Below are 17,864 nucleotides of genomic sequence, written 5' to 3'. Positions count from 1 at the left end.
CCTTAGACCAACTAATTGCCCAGGTGTGCACCACCCTTCTTATGTCAGAAAGGACTGCGTATACATACAATTTATACATGCCTCATTTAGAGACAGTGCTGTTCAAAATGCCTTAAAAGAAGAATGGATTACATCACTTCGTAAGAAGCCAGCATTGAACCCTAATCTATCTTCTAAATATCGCCCAACCACTAACTCCCCATTTCTTTTGAAACTGCTGGGCAAAGTAGCTACTTTAATCTTACTTGGAAAAACATCAATAGCCGTGAGATAATCAGGTGCCCACCCCGATAGAGGCACGGAACTGTTTCTTATTGATGAGATGGACTCCTTCCTTCAGATTACTGATCTGGGGAACACAGGGCTCCTTATGTTATTCGCATTTTCAGCTGCCTGTGATACACGCCACAATCTATTTTACTGCAGTGCATTGACGAAGTGGCGGATGTATCTAATGATGTCACTGGCTGGATTCCTGCTTTTTTTGAAAATTAGATTTTCCTGTGTCAAAGTTGGAGAATTTGTTTCTGCTGAAACACCGGCAGATTATGGTGTCCCCCAGGGAACATGCTTACCACCAATCCTGTTTAATATTTATATGAATCCTCTATGTGATTTGGTAACTAAAATGGGTGCCATATTTCAGAATTATGCTGATGACACATTATTTTTCAGTTATCTGTCGAATTCAATGGATTTTCAATCATGTAGAAAAGTCAATGACAAACATTGCCTTGGTTCAAACCAAGACAATTAAAATGTTATTAGTAACCACTCCTCACCATCTACAAAAAGCTTTTGACATTTACTCAAATATTCAATTCTCTAAATATACCATTAAAACCCAAATAAAGGTAAACACTTTGGCATTACTCTTGGCTCGAATGATCTCTGGCATTTATTCACAGACCATTTCATCAAGTCCTGTTTCCCCACATTTCATTTTACCCCATTTGACCACAATAATGTCGGGGTGGTGGGGGTGTCTCCTGCATCTCCGCTCAACCTTAACTCAACTCCTACCTTCCTATACACTTTAGCCAAACCCAAGCTACATTTTTGCGGTCAAATGAGGTAAAAGGTTTTTTACAGGGAACAAGATTCAGTGAAATTGTCTATGAGCAAAGTGGGTAATATATGTTTCTTTCATTCTATAGTGATGACATGGGGAATGTAATTAGTGTGTTTTTTTCTTGGTTACTTTTTTCTGTTTGTGTTTCTTTGGTGTTATATGGATAATTGTGTTATGTTTTTATGCATATTATGTGTAAAGTTTATTCTATAAACGAAATCACATTAAATAAATAAAGTGGGTAATACCGACTCAACGCACTCCGATTCCATGAACAAATCAGATACTTAGTTCCATGACTTGCTACTTGATACTTTTAGGGCAAATTAAAAAATGTGCTACAATGGCGTGTGCAATTGTTGCTTCTAAATGAGACTATTGCAACACCCTGTATGCTGCAGCCACGGAGTATACTATTCATCGTCTACAGGTATAGCATAATGTAGAGGTGCGTATAGTCACAAAAACTCGGAGGGATGCTCTTATACTCCAATTCTTAGAAGGCTGCATTAACTTATGGGGAAATCCAGAATAAGTTTCAAGTGGGCATTATATAGTCCACAAAGCCTTTCACTGGCCAGCGCCCAGTTATTTAAAACACTGTATAAAATAGCACACATCTTACTGGCCCCCAAAGAGAAACCACTAAAATTGCCATTTCTGACATCCGAAGTAGTAGATGCTAGATACTGGAATGAGCTACCACTAGACATTCACTGCAGTGGAGCCTTATACAACTGCAGAAGGAGAGTCAAAACATAACCATTCTGATCAGCCCTTTTCTCTTGAATTCCAAAACAATCAAGTGCTGTGATACCCTTTTATGTGGTCGCGCTTCCTTCAATCACAATACAAAGCAAACACCTTCTTTCTAATGCGCAGTCCCTTACCTTCCCATCATGACATATCTCATAGCCGTCCTGTTTGCACTCATGAGACCTGATCAGCATCTTCAGATTGTACTTGTTAAGGATTTTTGTAGTAACATCCGGACCAAAGTAGCAGCCACCGCCCCGGAAGCTGTTTGGTGAGCAGCCCATTTGGTTTCTTGGATCACTCCACAGAACATCAATTACCTGCAGACAGACAATTGTGGACTGTTACACAAAACAATGAGAACCAGCAATCAGACGGGATTTTGACCCGACAGGCTTTTCTGAATCACTATACACTGCACTTGGAGAGGGCTGCAAAATATGCCAGAGCCGCCACCAAATCGGACACCACATTTAAAATGACTCACCCCAGGAGTAAGAATGTGAACTTCAATTATCTCAATTGTAATTTGTGTATTATTGTATGTAATTAGGCGAGTGTTCACTGGCAAGATCAGCTCGCACTGTCATGCACTCTGTTTTTTGTTATACTCTGACCACTACCAGAGAAACCAGCCTACTCCAGGGTGCCTCAGGACATCACTGAAGAACGCCCTTACTTGAAAGGCACCGATAACGAGATGTTGCCATGGCCACACCGGATGGATGCTCCAAGTGTCCCCCATACTAACCTCCCAGCAATAACCTTCTCGACCACTGAACTCAAACCCGCTGCACTTATACCAGCTAAGCCACTCGCACACAGCAGTTGAATAGACCCTCCCAAAAGGCATCAAACACCAGAATACTACACTGATACAATCAACACACATATCACAATCCTCGTCAAAGCATCCAAGGACTGTTAGCATGCAAGGCTCCCCTATGGATACAAATGCAGCTGCTGTGCTCTAGACACAGGACGCCTAGCAATGTGACCCGCTTGCAGAGCTATGGCTACTTCTGCTCTGCACGCATCAACACAACCGCAAAGTTATCTTTCATTTCCCCCTTTCTCATCCACTAACCTAATCCCAACCCCTCTCCATCTGAACTGTCAGGGGGCCTGGAGACCATGCAAATGGCAGGAGTCTATTCTATACATTCCAATAACATAACACAATTGAGAAGGGGGATATTGATTGGTAAATATACATCTTAAATTGGTTCACAGAAATGTTGGGAATTCTAAATGAAACTCAAAAGATTGGGCACTGAACTGTGACTTTTAGTTTTATTAAACAAAATTTACCGTAAAACTTATTTTATATTTAAATAATAATAGTGCATTTAACACATGCTTCTCATCTTTTCATGAAGGGCAATATGGAGACAAGTTGGCCTCAAGAGAGAAGCGTGATCCTGCATGCATATTGTGACATCGACAATCACATCGAATGCCAAATGATCTCTGAAATAAATATTGAAGTTGGTAAGACTGCTTTCTCTGGGCTGGGACCTTTATCATGTCTCTCCTGTGACCTTGGTGCCCAGGGACCCACCGTTGCTCTTCTGTTTGTTAAGGCTGACCTTGCAGAACATATATCCAAGTGCTTGGAAGTGGCCTTAACTGTAGCATGTGAGAGCTATACAAACACCAAAACAAACATAACATTCAAATTAAAAAAAATACAACGAGAAAAAGAAGAGTAAGTCCACTGTTATTCGGCTGATATTTGGTAAACATGCCCCAATGCTCTTATTGCCATTATATTAGCAACATGACACGTATAACCCCTATGAGGGTGAAAGCTGCATGTTGTGGTTGCATCCTTAAGAGCTGTCAATCCTGGGCTCCTGGAGCTATGGATAAAATAGGACTGCATTTGAAGACAATGAGATTAATCTCAAATGGAGCAAAAAGCCATTTCTTTTACTGACTGAATATCCGTAGTGTTTTCCTATACGGCATTGAACTGGGGTTGAACTTCAATGGATGGTGGTGCTGTGACAGGTGGGGCTTGTTGACTGAAATGGTCTATTCTGGACACACATTTTCCCTCATTACAAGTTAGCCGATCCGGATTTAACGGTGCCGGTAAAATGTACCGGCACCGTTTTCTGGAACGGCTAACTCCGAGTTATGTGGCCGTGTGGTGTCACACCCGCCAGGTCTGACCTGGCAGGCGTAATGCCACCGGCCGCACACGGGCGTGCAAACACTGGCACCACTACCGCATGGTGCTGGTGTTTTCACTGCCCCCATTCCCGTGGACTCCATGGGAATGGGGAGTATCAGAATGCCGGCTCTGGAATTACCAGACCACCGGGGCTGTTATGTCCCAGTAAGTCCGGCAAGTCCGGAGCCGGTAAATCCCTATGGGTCCGACGGCAGCCTGCCTGTTTTACCGCCCGACTCGTAATGAGCCCCATTATATGATAGAACGCTCTTTTCTTGCACTATAATATTAATGGCATTTGGTAAACATGGCACAAGTCTCCAATTGCAGGGCTGTGTGAGGAGTCACTTGCCCTGCTCTACAAAGGAATTCCCTACCTAGTTTAAAAAGGGGACATTCTCTAGCATGAGAAACTGACCCTCACACTAAACAACCAATATACAAAGAAATAAATATCAACACAATACAATAAACAGTATTAACACAATATATGAATAACCTAGTGTTGTGCGGGTCCCGCGAGGGGAGGCGGGAGCAAACAACGGGCCGCTCGTAATCGCCCGTTGTTTGCTCCCTCGCCCATTCCAATTCAGCCCTATGGGGGCTGAAATGGGAATGGGGAAGGTCCGGGCCCGGGTTCCTAGAAGGAGGAATTACTGGGCCCTCCGAACTCGGAATGGACCGGTAATCCCTCATTCTGGGAACCCGGACGCGATTTCGGCGGCAGCCATGCCGCCAATAGCATCATGGCTACCGCCGAGGTCGTAATGAGGCCCTCTTACTTTTAATGAACTTTCTGAAAAGGGGCAGCCGCATCGCATCCATCTGTCTGTCTACCATAGGATCAACCTGCTTCTACCCATCAGACTCCCTTCTTTCTAGCTTCAGCAGTCTTTAGCACGACAGGTTGTATTTTACTTCAAAATATTCTTCACAAGCTATTAGCCCCCCGTCCCCAGCTTTACTCACACCTTTATGCCAGTTCAGCCCAGTAATTACCAAGAAGCCTTTGTAGAGGAGCAGTTGCATGCCTCTGTAGGAAGTCCTGACCCCCTACCTTCTATATGTTGGAAAGCTGACATAGTGCCTTGATTGACACCAGCAGTTGTGCCAATACTGCAGCGTATATTCGAAAGAAAATACCCATTGAGACAACCATATTGAAGGTATCCCCGAAGAGATGACAATCTGAGGGAGGAACTCCCTGAAGGAATATGAAAAAGAGCAAAGAGTGGAACTAGTGAGGTCACAAGAGACATGTGCGACGTCCTGAGATGTTGACTGAAGAGGCTGCATGGATCTTACAGAACCTAATGTCGAAGTAAAGAATTGAGTAAACTTTCATCTACAAGAAGAAGATTGCACGTGTACAAAGCACTGTAGAAAATCAACCGTTCAATAATTGTAAAGATGCTGAAACGCAAGGTAGATTAAGTCATCATAGAAGCTGGCTATACACAGTGAATAGAATGCAGGCGAAGCCGCCATTGTATATAATCTGGGCAACAGGGTCATGAATTTAGTAAACCAGAACCCAAAGGCGAAAATTGTGTTGCAGCAAGAATAAGCTGAATTCATTGAGCTGCATGGAGAGGCGGTCTGGACTGGTATCAAAACTGAAGCATCCAAGGACGGTTATCTATTCTTGAACGTGCAAAGGATGAATCATCTCTTGTTAAGGTGCAAAGAAAGAACACCGAAAGTGGCAAGTTCTATTCATTTGAGACATTTAAAAACCTGCGAAATGGTGGTCTCCTGTCAGGTGAGCCAAGGATGACAATAGAGTTGAACAACGATAGCGAGTGCCTACACTCCCATGTATTCCCAGAGACAAGGATACTTTGTAAGGTCAAGTTCAGAGACAATCTTCATGGCAGAAGGCATGGGCGATGAGAGATGTTGGAGTTATTGGGTGGGGAGGTAGAGTCGGGTCTACCTCGTTGCATCTGGGTCTGGGCTTATGTGCTGCTATGTGAACCGAATGTTCCAGATATGGCACAAGCATGCCAACCAACTGTAGAGGTCCGTATAACAAAGGACCTTATAGTTTGAAGACCAATTGAAAAGTGTATACTTAACGATCTAGACAATAACATGTTTTAGAGGTAGGCATATATTGTCCACCTAACAGTGGGCAGCTAATTGCAATCCTATGTCCTATGTAATGAGTACTTAGATGTTCCCCTTAAGCCTATCACAATTCCTCATAGGTTTTCTATTATTTGCCACATAGTATGACATCACCTCTGGCACATTTCTTGTATATTAATGTGTTTTTATGACAAATCTGAGACAGATTGAGCAAATGTCCATTGATGTCCGTTGTAACTCCCTGTTTTAGATCATTGTTATTAAAACAGTATCTTTGCCGACTTCTTGAGTTGGTTCAATTATTTGGAGTCAGAGTTATTCTGTAATCCCATCAACTGCAAGCACGTTACTAAAGGGCCCTAAACTCACCTTGGTGCCACTCTCTCAGCTTCAGGTAACAATGGCACACTTGTATCTTAGGCCACTTGAGTGTTAACAACTTTACTGGGTAGTTGGATGGCTCTTCAGCTTTTGGCAACACTGGTTTCACTGTAAAAGAGGGGATGCTCTTGGCTTACGTAATGCTTGTTCTTCTCTTCAATACTTTCGACTCTTCACTTATTAGAGATGGAAAAAATGTCACTTCTAGTTACAGTATACAGTACACAATTAGGCACATGCAACCTCTCTTTAAAGTGGATTTCAAGGTTTTAAAGTTGAATAAAGAATTGTATTCGTGTTTAATGGCAAGAATGAAGTTCTGACTTCCTTTAGGAATTACAATTAGGCACACACAACCTTCTTTTCATGTAGCTTTCATGCTTTGTAACTTGTAGTTCATATTATGTCAAAGTTAGGTATTCGGTAATGTTCTGAAAGCGTTCCCTCTTCTTGATTAGGGACAAGCGACCACTCGATTATACAGCAACAATCAACAATGGGTTTCAATGACTTTAGCTTCTTACACGAGTTCACGGTATATGCAAGTGCTACAATTTCATTGTTAACTAGAATTTGGTTATGACGAACAGCTTTCACTCGAATTTAACAATACGCAAGTCACTTAGGAGCTGCTTAGAGTTACTGGCAAGGCTTGCGCAGTGCATTTGAATGCTGTGCTTCACTCACCGTTTCATAGACACTGGTTTTGCGGGTTGCACTGGTTTCCTGACTTCCTCTACCACTTCTACTTCTTCTGTCTCACTGGAAACCCACACCCTGTTTCAGCACAGGTGTCATCAGTTCCAGTTAATTGATTTGGGAGTTCCTTTTTATCCAGAGACCCTCGGCTTGACTTCTGCTTCTGGCCTTAGTCTCCTGCACATTCACAGCTCTGCAATCACGGAAATCAGGCTCACATGTGAAAAACTTAGTCTACTGCACTTCTTCCATTACTCAGCCTCTGCACTTCAGATTTTGGGAGAAAAAAACTCTCTCGGAACTTGCAAGTAAATCTGCTGTCTCCACATTCCGGCGTCCCTTCTGGGCTCCCACTTCCTTGTGATTTGCCAGCCTTGTGCTTCTTCTCTGCTCCCATTGCTATAGCCAACCTCCCAGCTCTCGTTCCAGCTCCTTCCTCTACTCCTTTCCTGATGGGACCTTTTATGCCTCACAGGTTTAATGATTGTCTTCAGGTGTAGGCTATTAGCCTTAAATGCCTGACTACTGCAATGGCTACTAGGCCTAATTGCCTGACTGATATGTCTACATGCCTCTTCAGCCCTTTCCCTTGTCTCAGTACCTCTAGGATTCTGGGACTTGTAGTGTTTCCACTTCTGCATTATTTGTAACGGTAGATTTAATTACCTTTACTGCTTTTAACAGAGGGATTAGGAGAATTAGTTACCACAGAGGAAGATGGTTTAGTGAAGACATTTCCATAATCTTTCACATTGTACCCTCAGTATAGGTTTTTCAGATTTTATAAACTTAGGGTTCACAATCTTGGATCTAAAGACAGGTTGAGCGACATTGAAATGACAATAATCCATAACCTCTTCAGGCACAGTGGTAAGATTATTCCTATCAGAGGAAAAATACTGTGCCTCATCCCATGAAATTTCAACACCCTGAGCCCGTCTCCTCCCAAGTGATCCCCCCGCAGTAGACCACCCGGCAGGGTTGGGATCAGGAAGCGCCTGCCTTCCCTTGGCCCCATGGGAGGAAACTTTAGGCAGGGTTTCAATGAGGGATCAGTAGGATTCTTCACAGCTGTCAACTACATTATTATTGATGATGCCGAATGAGGTTGCAATGTGTGCTCGAACAGATAAAGCTGTGTATAAAATAGCAGCTGCCTTTAAGACATTGCCATTTTTCTCAACTGGAGCAAAAATATAAACATTTATTATAATCACTGAATACACATAGTGGTACTCATATTATATGGTGAAGGGTTTTGTTTCTTTCATTTTTTAAACCCACCAAGATAATGGTGGTGTTTGATAAGAAAGCCCCAATGCTCTAATCATAAGGATGTATGCTACAGCCCACAGATGACACAAAATAAGAGTGAAAGGCATTTGAGGTTGCTGCCTTGTTGTGAGCTGTTAGCCTTGGGATGATAAAGCTGGTTATTAAATACAGCTGCCCTATAAGACAATAACAATTATCTCATATGGAGCAAACCTTTAAGTGTTACTCTTAATGGCTGCAAACCCATAGAGCTTTGAAAATGTTGTTCTAAACTAGAGGTGACCATCCATGGATATATTTTAGGTAACACTGTGACATGTATGGCTGTTAACCGAAATGGCCCATAAGTATATTGAAAGCTACTGTATAATGAATAGTCCTGTGTAGTACAAATTGTATCTTCACACATTACCTCATCACATCTTGGCTTCTCTACTCTGTTCTAAAGCAGACCCCACACAGAGTACTGTTAGATTCACAGCAATTTAGGCATAAGGTATGCCTGCTACAATAAATGTTCTCTGTAAAGAGCTCCTTAGCATTTTGTCTTTACTATGATCAAATGTTGCTGGCAATGGGCTCTAATTTAAGACATCTAGATGTAGAACTGCCACTTAAGTTATGTCACAAGACTACCATTGATCAATAAACAAGCCAGACCTGGGAATAGGGTTAACAAAGGATCTATTTACAATGTGACAGGTTAGGCCAATACATAACGCTGGTTGAATCTGAATTAAACAGAAAACTCTCGGGATAGTTATTCTCCACGGTAGGTTAGACCTCTAGGACCTCTTGAAAGGGGAAAGTGTCTCTTGAGCAAGTAACGTGTTCAAAAAAATGTTATGCTAGTTTTCAGTTCATCCACGGCTGGCTATCGCCTGGCAAATCTACACAAGAACTAGTCAGCTTATTATGCCCCGGTTTAAGGGATCCTGCACCCTGGTTCCCACAGTTCTCTGGGTCGCTTCTTCGCGGTTCCCAGTCCCAGGTTTTGTCGCTGTACTTTGACTGTGTTGTTGAACACTGTAAGTGGGGTCATGAGCGGAGGGGCCTTTCCGCAGGGAGTGGGACCACAGGATGACAGGATTCTGCCCTAAAGCTGAGGCAGGGTGCTCACTAGGGCCTTCACTCGTTCACGCTCTTCCAGGGGCTTGCTCTTTCAGCCACCTGCTAGAATTTCTTTTTCCCGGTGTTTCACCTCAAGTCACGCTCCCACAATTCTTGCACTAGATTGTCTGTCTTCTTTGGCATACCCTTTTTGACCTTAGTGCCCACTGCCTCTTTTAAGAATATTTAGCTCCACGCTTCTCTCTACCAGCACCTCCCCTTCAGCTTTTCATTTTCTTCTCCTCCTTCTTCACCACCTCTTTCAACAACTTCTCGCCAACTCTGCTTTTCTTTATCTCTTGCTCTTTTCTTATACACTTCTCATCAGTATCTTTCAGCCATCTACTCTCCTTTTTCACTCTTTTGGGCCCCTTCTTTGGGGACCTCTTTTACAATAGTTAAGATTGTCCAACTCTTCCCCCTTCTTATCCCATCTGGGCACTTCTCATACAAAAGTATGAGTCCCCTACTCCTCCACTTTCTCTGCAACCTTCTGGTAGTTCCTTTCCCCAACCTTCTGGACCTTTCCTCTTCCAGCCAACAGGGTCTCTAACTCTCCACATTCAAGATCTGTCTTTCCCCAGCCTCCTGGGTCTCGCCTGCAGACTCCTATCTCCTATCCTAGTATTTGGGCTCTTGCACAATCCTATCTTCTGCTCCCACAGGCGCAGGGGACTCTACTCCAGTCTTCTATCTCCTTCTCCCGCTCCTTTTCCCGCCCCTTCTCCACTTTCTTCTCCAACCAGCTACAAGTGAGTACTCTGAACTCCATCAACTATTAAATGAGCTCTTGTGTTTTTATAGCGCTTTTCTCCCTCCTTCAAAGTTCACTCTGGGTTACAGGAAATAAGTGTACTGGATTAGTAAAGGAACTTGTGAGTCATAGTTCTCTGGAATTGGGTGGATCTCTAGTCTATGCTGGGCCGCAGCTTCATGATCTACATCAGGAAAACTGGAGTCCTACCTGCTCCTTCCTCTTTAGGTCACTGGTTTAGAGCATGGCCGGTGAGTACTGCCCCTGAGGATGGCTTCCAAGTGTGATGTGGGACTTTGGGCTAGCTAATTCCTCTTGTGGGGCATCCCTTTTCTGGTTGTCACACTGTGACCCCACCCATAGGGTTATGTCACCCTGGTTAACTGGAATTACATGTATAAGGCCTCGTATGGGCACTGGATGACTACCCCTTGGTTTCCCTGTCCTGGCTCAGATCCCCTTCTTTCCTTCAGGGAGATTTAGGAGGGGTATCTGCACCTGCGTTAGGGGAGCCAAGCATAAAGGCACTGCTGGTTCTCTGTCAATGCTGTTCCTAGGTTCTCTCAAAGGGGTGAGAGAAGCTATGGTTAAATTGTGGCAAACCCTTGCCTTTCTCACGTGGCATGGTGTGAGTAGCCAGAGGATGTTCCCCATGCCCGCCCCAGTCCCAGCATCACATCACTTGAAGTGGCATCTGGAACCCTTGCGAATCACAGTTCGTTAACGATACCACAGATTTACTGGCTGCAGAGGGTGGGCGTTTAGAGGCAAAGATGGTGGTAGGTACTTTCTCCTTGCACTTATTGTTGATGCCTGTGCCCTTGTACTGTTGTACTCCCACCTTGCATTTATTGTATTGTTTCTCATCACACTGCACTTGTTTTGTGTGTCGACGTAAGCTGATCTGAATCTCTACGAAGCTATTTAAGACAAGCTCCATCCCTCATTCACACCTTTCATTTGGATGCGCTAAGAAGCAACTTCCTCGCGATTATTTTAATATAGCGCTTCATTCCAGATTCCTTCAACTTCAAAGTGCTGTAATAATAGGTGATTTTATTACCAAATTTAATTATGCTTAATTTATCAACCTCAGAAGGATAGATTAGCTGTGCTGGGGAGTTGAATTTATAAACGCCAGCCCACCCCATGTCTGAGGTGAGGGCTTACCTTGCTGAGCTATCCCTCTGACTCTGAAAACATAAGACTTTTGTTGCCGGCATATTGCGCCTGTAAACCGCATTGATAAATCCTTCAAGCGTTCCCGTCTACTTCCTGCTGGCTGCTACCCAAGCAGCATTCTTTCTTTTGCTTATCATGGCACAAATGTCTGCGCTCACAGGAATACCATAGGATGTTCAGGCTCTTTCGTGTAGGATTACGCGTTGAGGGGTAATTCTTTCGACAGCTACTTTGAGAGCTAAATGATACTGCTTTAGTCAGGCATCAAAGTCATTGTGCAAGAAGAGTTGCGTGGGACTTTAAGGACATGTCAAACCAGTTGAGCTTGGGCAGCCTCTGCCCCCTTTGACAAATCCTAGGGTATTGTTACTGCTTCCAGGGGGGAGGCCCTTCCAATGAGGCCAGGGAGGTGAGGCCGCTACCCGATAGTCCCCCTGGCGGTGGTAATCAGCAGGTGGATTACATGGGGACAATCTCCTTGGGAGAACGAGGCATTCCCCTCAATCATCCCTGTTCCCTCCTTCCTTTCACTCCACTCAGCACCCTCTGGTCCCCCACACCTCTTTCTATCTTTGTAGAGTTGAGGGAATCAAGTCTCAGAAAAATACTGAGACAAAGAAGAGTACCACTGTGTTCTGTAATGATCATCAGTTCAGTACTGTGACGAGGAGAAAGGATGGAATAATGAAGAAAACCTATGAGAAGCATCAAATGCAGTCTAGTTGCTGGAGAATGCCTATTGGTTACTCAGAGTACAAATTAGAAGAAGGATAATGTCAATTGTCAAAGCCAGCCCCCAAGGAGCCCAGAGCGAAGTTTGAATGTCGCAGACAGAGACACAGATAAAATCTGTGGACCGTGACGCTGGTGTAGAGATGACGCCGGTGTGGAGACACCGCCATCTCTAAGGGTGCTGCCAAGGTTCGGCAGGCCACGAGAAAGGAAAAGGAAAAGGAAACCAAGCACGTGGAGGACTTGAGACACCTCCTGGAGCGTAGCTCGACAGTCCGACTCGCTGAAGCTGGAGCAGGGATGGTGATCACAGCGGGAGCCAACAGAGAAGCAGAAGCTTGCCCACACAAAGTCAGAAAAGCCATAGGAAGGCGCCACACAGCAAGAAACCGAAAGCAAGGTATGGGTACTACCTGGGTCCATGAGAGGGGCTGGGAACTGAACCAGGGGACCTTAAAGAGGGTGGGGACCCAATACGAAGTAAAACAGATGATAAAACCTGGGTCAAAGACCCAAACGGAAATATAAAGGTACAGACATATACCGCATTAGTGGACACTTGGCAGGAGAGTAAAAAGTAACCAGGGAAGCCAATACCGAAGGGTCTGGGACCAAAGTGAACAGCAGAGGCAAAGCCCAAGTAAATGGTCAGGGACCCTAGCACATTCGAGAAGGGAGAGATTAAAAAGACAGACATATGCTGCGTCAGTAGACACTTGGCAGGAGAGTAAACCAAGTGTCTTGGGAAACCAATCAAAGGGGAATGTATCCCAAGTGAACTGCAGAGGCAAAGAAAATGTATATGGGTCGGGGACCCTGAGAAAACCAAGAAGAGAGAGATTGAAATTAACTGTATAAACTATCATATGTGAAACAGTACCTGGAAGCAGAGTACACCAGGTCTGTTCAGTTAGACAGTGAGTGAAGTTGGGGTAGGGAACCTGCGAAAGCAATACAGTAGGGTCTGGGATCCATATGAAGTTGGACAAGGGAACAAAAGCCAAGCACAAGGGGTCTGGGATCCATACAAGAGCGAAGGAGTATATGGTCAAGAGGATGAGGTCCAGAACAAGTCACAAAGTGCCCGGAATAATATAAAGGGGGTCTGGGAGCCACAGAGAAGAGACAGAGGAGTTTTTAAATAAGGCAGGAAGTAACAAACAACCCAGAGGGATCTGGGACCCATGTGAAAGAGAAAGAGACATTTGTTGGAATTCTGAGTTCGATAGCCAAGTATTTTTATGAAGAAAAGCGCTACACTTTAGTCAGATAGTGATCCAGACTTAACAATACATTTGGGAATTGATACTTGTGAACTGTGTTCAAGGAATCACTCCTTGTGTTTTCGCACTACAAACTAAACTTTAAAGGTCTACATCCAGAGCGAAAGAAGCCTCCTTCTGAATCAAGGAGACGCCCAGTTTTACCTTAGTTAGGTTAGCGTAAGGGATGGAAATAGGCTTGAACACAGAACGGTGGACTTATTATTTTACAAGACATCCTGACAGAGTCCTTAGTGTTTTAGTTGAGGTAGGGCAAACCCTCATAGAATTAGGGCAAGATAGGTTTTTCCTTTTCTTTATTTCTATAGTAAAAGTCTTTACCAACAAGCATGCCAGCACCGTGGCATACTCACACTTCTGCAACCTTGCACCCCTCACATCAATTGAAGAGAGACATGGTGAGTCCAATTTCTTTGTCAATCAACTTGCAGTCTATGGAAGGTTAGGAAAACTAACTCCTCACACAGACACACCCACCACAAAATTTAGGTTGAGTGTATCACCATGTCTATGTGCCAGGCCAAGGAAAATCTGGTGGGTGGACAGCATGGTGTTCAGATATTCTGCTGCCTCAAAGTTGAAGAGGTAATTCACCCATTTTTTACATCCTCCAACACAATCAAATACAGGAATTCTACCGTCACGTGATGGACCATCCCCCACAGCTGTGGAATAAAGTCACCCTGGCATCCATGCAACTTGAGTCTTCCTCATAATACAGAGTATGCACGTGTTCCGAAAAGACCAGTCTGTGGTGCAGGGGATTGAAGGTGGTATAGATGAGTTCCCATTGGGAAACCACAGCAACATACTACCCATTTCTTCTAGAACTGGTTGCATGAGGTCAACCAATCGAGAGTCCATTACCGGAGTAAGCCAACTTTCTGTGATGAACACCAGGCAGGGGCAATTCCATAATAATTGAATTGCGGTAGACAAATGACCTGGTGTTCACCTTCATGATTCCCAGGACTAGCAACCCCAGTTTGCCAGTAGTTACTATCATCACACCAGGTTTAAGATGGGGTGTTCGGGGCAGGAGTCTAGGGATTTGGCAAACACCGCTCAGAATAGCATTCTGAGTAGCTCACTTCCTGAATCATTAGAATGTGTCCATAATATCATCACGGTCAATCCAGATGCCTGCCTCCATGCATTGCTCACTGTCGGCCGCATCACCTTAGTCAGGGTCTTCTTAAAATGGGAGGAGCAATGTTAAGACAGGCATCAAATATCCCTTCCTGGACAGTTCAAGACCACACTTAGACACTGAAAGGGGGATTTGCACAAACAGGCACAGAACACAGGAAACTGAATACAGAGGTAGCAAATGTACCCATGTTCAATGAAACAGTTTATAGTCCTGACAAAGCTCAAAAGGCCTTGATATGAAAACATACTTTGCACGACTTTAGACAACACTAATCACATGAAGTACCGACTGAGCTGGTCCTTGAGGGCAGCACCGTCACAAAGGTGTTCTGTGTGCCCACTGAGACGTCTGTAATGCCATTAGTGCCCTATCCAACAGGCTGGCAACCTAAAAGCATCATCCAACTAGCTTGAAGATAATCGGTTTCAGGAAATATCATGCCCCATATTTCCCAACCCCTGCAGACTGCAGGCAGTGGAGAGTGCGAGATACATGCATGGATGGGAGGTCTGCGTTCCTCCACCTTCACCCTCCTTCTCTACTCACCAGTCCGTGTCACAGCGCTTCCTAAGTCTTTCAGTTGCCTACCAGAAAGGTGCAGAGACCACTTTGCGTTTATGCTCATTAGCATGCCAGCAGGCCTTTTTTTCTCCATGGCAGTCATGAAAGACCGGGGTTGATGATATATTCCATGTTCTTACCGGGTATGAGGCAGGGCATCCTGTTAGAAGTTAAGATAACCACAGAAGCGAAGGTTGGCTACAGTGGGCGAGTCTATGATAAGACAACATGGTCAGTACACATTAATGAAAACCTATTGGGCCTCATTTTCATGGGGGTGAAGGCTTTCGCGTTCTCAAATGTAGTCACCATTACATCACTAACTGTGGAATGTACTTGCCATTGACGCACAGAGCTGCAGAGCGTAACGACTGCTTCCACATACCGGAGTGGCTCCATGCATCCAATGCACAAGCATCTCAACTCAGCTGGTATGGACTTCTCATGAAGGCGCAATGCATGGCGCCTTATGGACTCCACTTTTTTTTCACATGCAATAAACCTGGAGGAATTCCTAGGGATTCGTGTAAATGGCATCTAGAAGGAATGGTCACTGTGAGCAGCATTTACACTTGTATATGCATTAGGATTAAAAGAGCAGGGATATACAGGTCCGCCTGGATTTCCATGCTGGATTTACACCCAGGCATAGAAACAATCAAAACAGCAAGGAGAGAACCGTGCACACGGGTGTAAGCATAAGCAGTCCCCCCTCAAAACCTCGTGCTAGTTATACATTTTAAAAAATGATTCCCATTGCATTGAATCATTGTTATGAAACAGAAAAATCTGGGCGTCACGGGATAAACCCCCACCGTGAGATTAAATCTCATTGAACAAATTGGCCTTCCACTTCAGAGTGCAATTTCAAGTGCTGGATTTATGTAATAGTGACTTTGTAAATAAAAAATATATTGAACCAATACATCAGTGTAAAATGTTCCTATTTGTCTTGATGATATGGGCGGGAGGAGGGAGCGGGTGCAGTGTTGGATTCAACAGGGGGCCCTATTAACAATTGTGTAATGGTTTGGAAAGATGGAACTCGAGAACTACAAACCCTTTGGTGGCACATTATACAGTTAAGCCCATCTACATAATCAACGCTGCTGAGGGCAACCTCTCCAGGCACAACACAGAAGATTGAGAATGTAAAAAGGCAGCTATTCATAACTTGCAAGGATCTGAAACACGCTCGTTTAACTCCATAATTCCCCAGAGAAGAAAATAAGGTTTAACAGACTACGACATATATGGACTAAGGCTCTCAATAAACCTCAGGCCTGTACTGAGGGGTCATAATGTACAGTCATTTTATGGTCACTCCTGGGATTCTCAACAAAAAAGCCAGCTGTGAGGATTCTTCATTCAACAAGCACTGGCAAAGCAAATAGGTATGGCTTTGAAAACACAGAAAGTAAGACGTTTCACGGGATGAAAAAGGCCTACCCACTGCATTTCCAAAGCCAGACTTCTTGGGCGTGCCCTTCTTATTTTTGTAGATTTCCCTTTAAGAAAATTCCCATTGCAACCTCTTCATAATGTTTGCCGCATTCCTGATCTCTATGTATGATCTCTAGCACGATTTGTGTTTTAATTGACATCTGTGAAAAGGATCTACAATGCACGCCCCAGAAATCCACCTGATCTTATTCACATCTCCCGGATTTCGTATTGTTGTAATTAGACACTGCCGCTTGGGGAATGTATGTAGTTCACTTACTATTGGGTTTAAAATGTTGCAACAATTACACAGGGATGTGCGTCTCTATTTCAAAGCTCTCTTTAATTCAAAATGTGCTTATTTGACACAGGTTTCACAGGTCACACACAGATTCGAAAGTCCTTTTCACATTTCCCCGCTTTTACAAACTATAACATGAGCTGTGCCAACAGACTATGCACTAACTCGACTTTATCTGCAATTTACCCGTGATCGTTTTTCACAGAATGCAAATTCAATTCCTACAAATGTGGAGGCCTTCACATACAAGACACCACATATTTAAACACCTTGTTATTCATTTGAAAACATGCTCCATTTTAGTTACCAGAGGCGCTTTAGCAGACTAATCATTTTTAAAATGTGTTCCATTTTAATAGTTAACTGCCACGTTCACAAAGCAAATCAAACAGTTTTATATAACACAACGTATTTGTATATAGAAAGTCTTCGGTTGCATACTAATTAGCTTCATGTTTTATTGCCTTTTAAAATAGCTGTTCATATTTCATGGAGTACAAACCTTTGGACAATGAACACTATTTTGTAACTCTCCATATACAATATGCTGCTTTAGAATAATTTTGATGGTCATCCATTATGAAAAATCTAGTACTTCTAATGAAAAAAACAGGCTGAACAGGCAGTCAATACAATGAAACAGGCAGCTGGTTTGCTTATCGTTGTTGAGGAAATTGTCAATGGGAGAACACCTAGGGAATGATACCATTTTTATTGACCATTTACACTGCTGAATTTTAGAATAAATTGAAAGTCAATGCGAAAATTATTTCCAAGCAGGTTTCAATTTGTTATAGTGGGTAGTCTGAACTTGGATGTGGGCTTGCTTAGTTTTGGAAGGAGACAAGATTACAGTTTTGTGGAAGAGATCTAGATTACAGACCATGATTGA

General features: G+C 43.6%; 1 protein-coding gene across 2 annotated transcripts in view; it reads right to left on the bottom strand.

Moving 5' to 3' along the window:
- PPEF1 (protein phosphatase with EF-hand domain 1) overlaps positions 1-17,864 on the bottom strand; it is a 587,279-nt gene that overhangs the window by 98,131 nt on the left and 471,284 nt on the right. For both annotated transcript variants that reach the window (XM_069636856.1, XM_069636855.1), the window contains exon 12: positions 1,963-2,148. In XM_069636856.1, coding sequence (XP_069492957.1) covers positions 1,963-2,148 — 186 coding nt within the window. The remainder of the gene's footprint in view (positions 1-1,962; positions 2,149-17,864) is intronic.

Source organism: Ambystoma mexicanum, chromosome 7p, assembly GCF_040938575.1.
Source record: "Ambystoma mexicanum isolate Mex_15411 chromosome 7p, UKY_AmexF1_1, whole genome shotgun sequence".
Lineage (NCBI taxonomy): Eukaryota > Metazoa > Chordata > Amphibia > Caudata > Ambystomatidae > Ambystoma > Ambystoma mexicanum.
The sequence above is the reverse complement of the archived record's forward strand: the minus strand, read 5'-3'. Positions and strand labels throughout refer to the sequence as shown.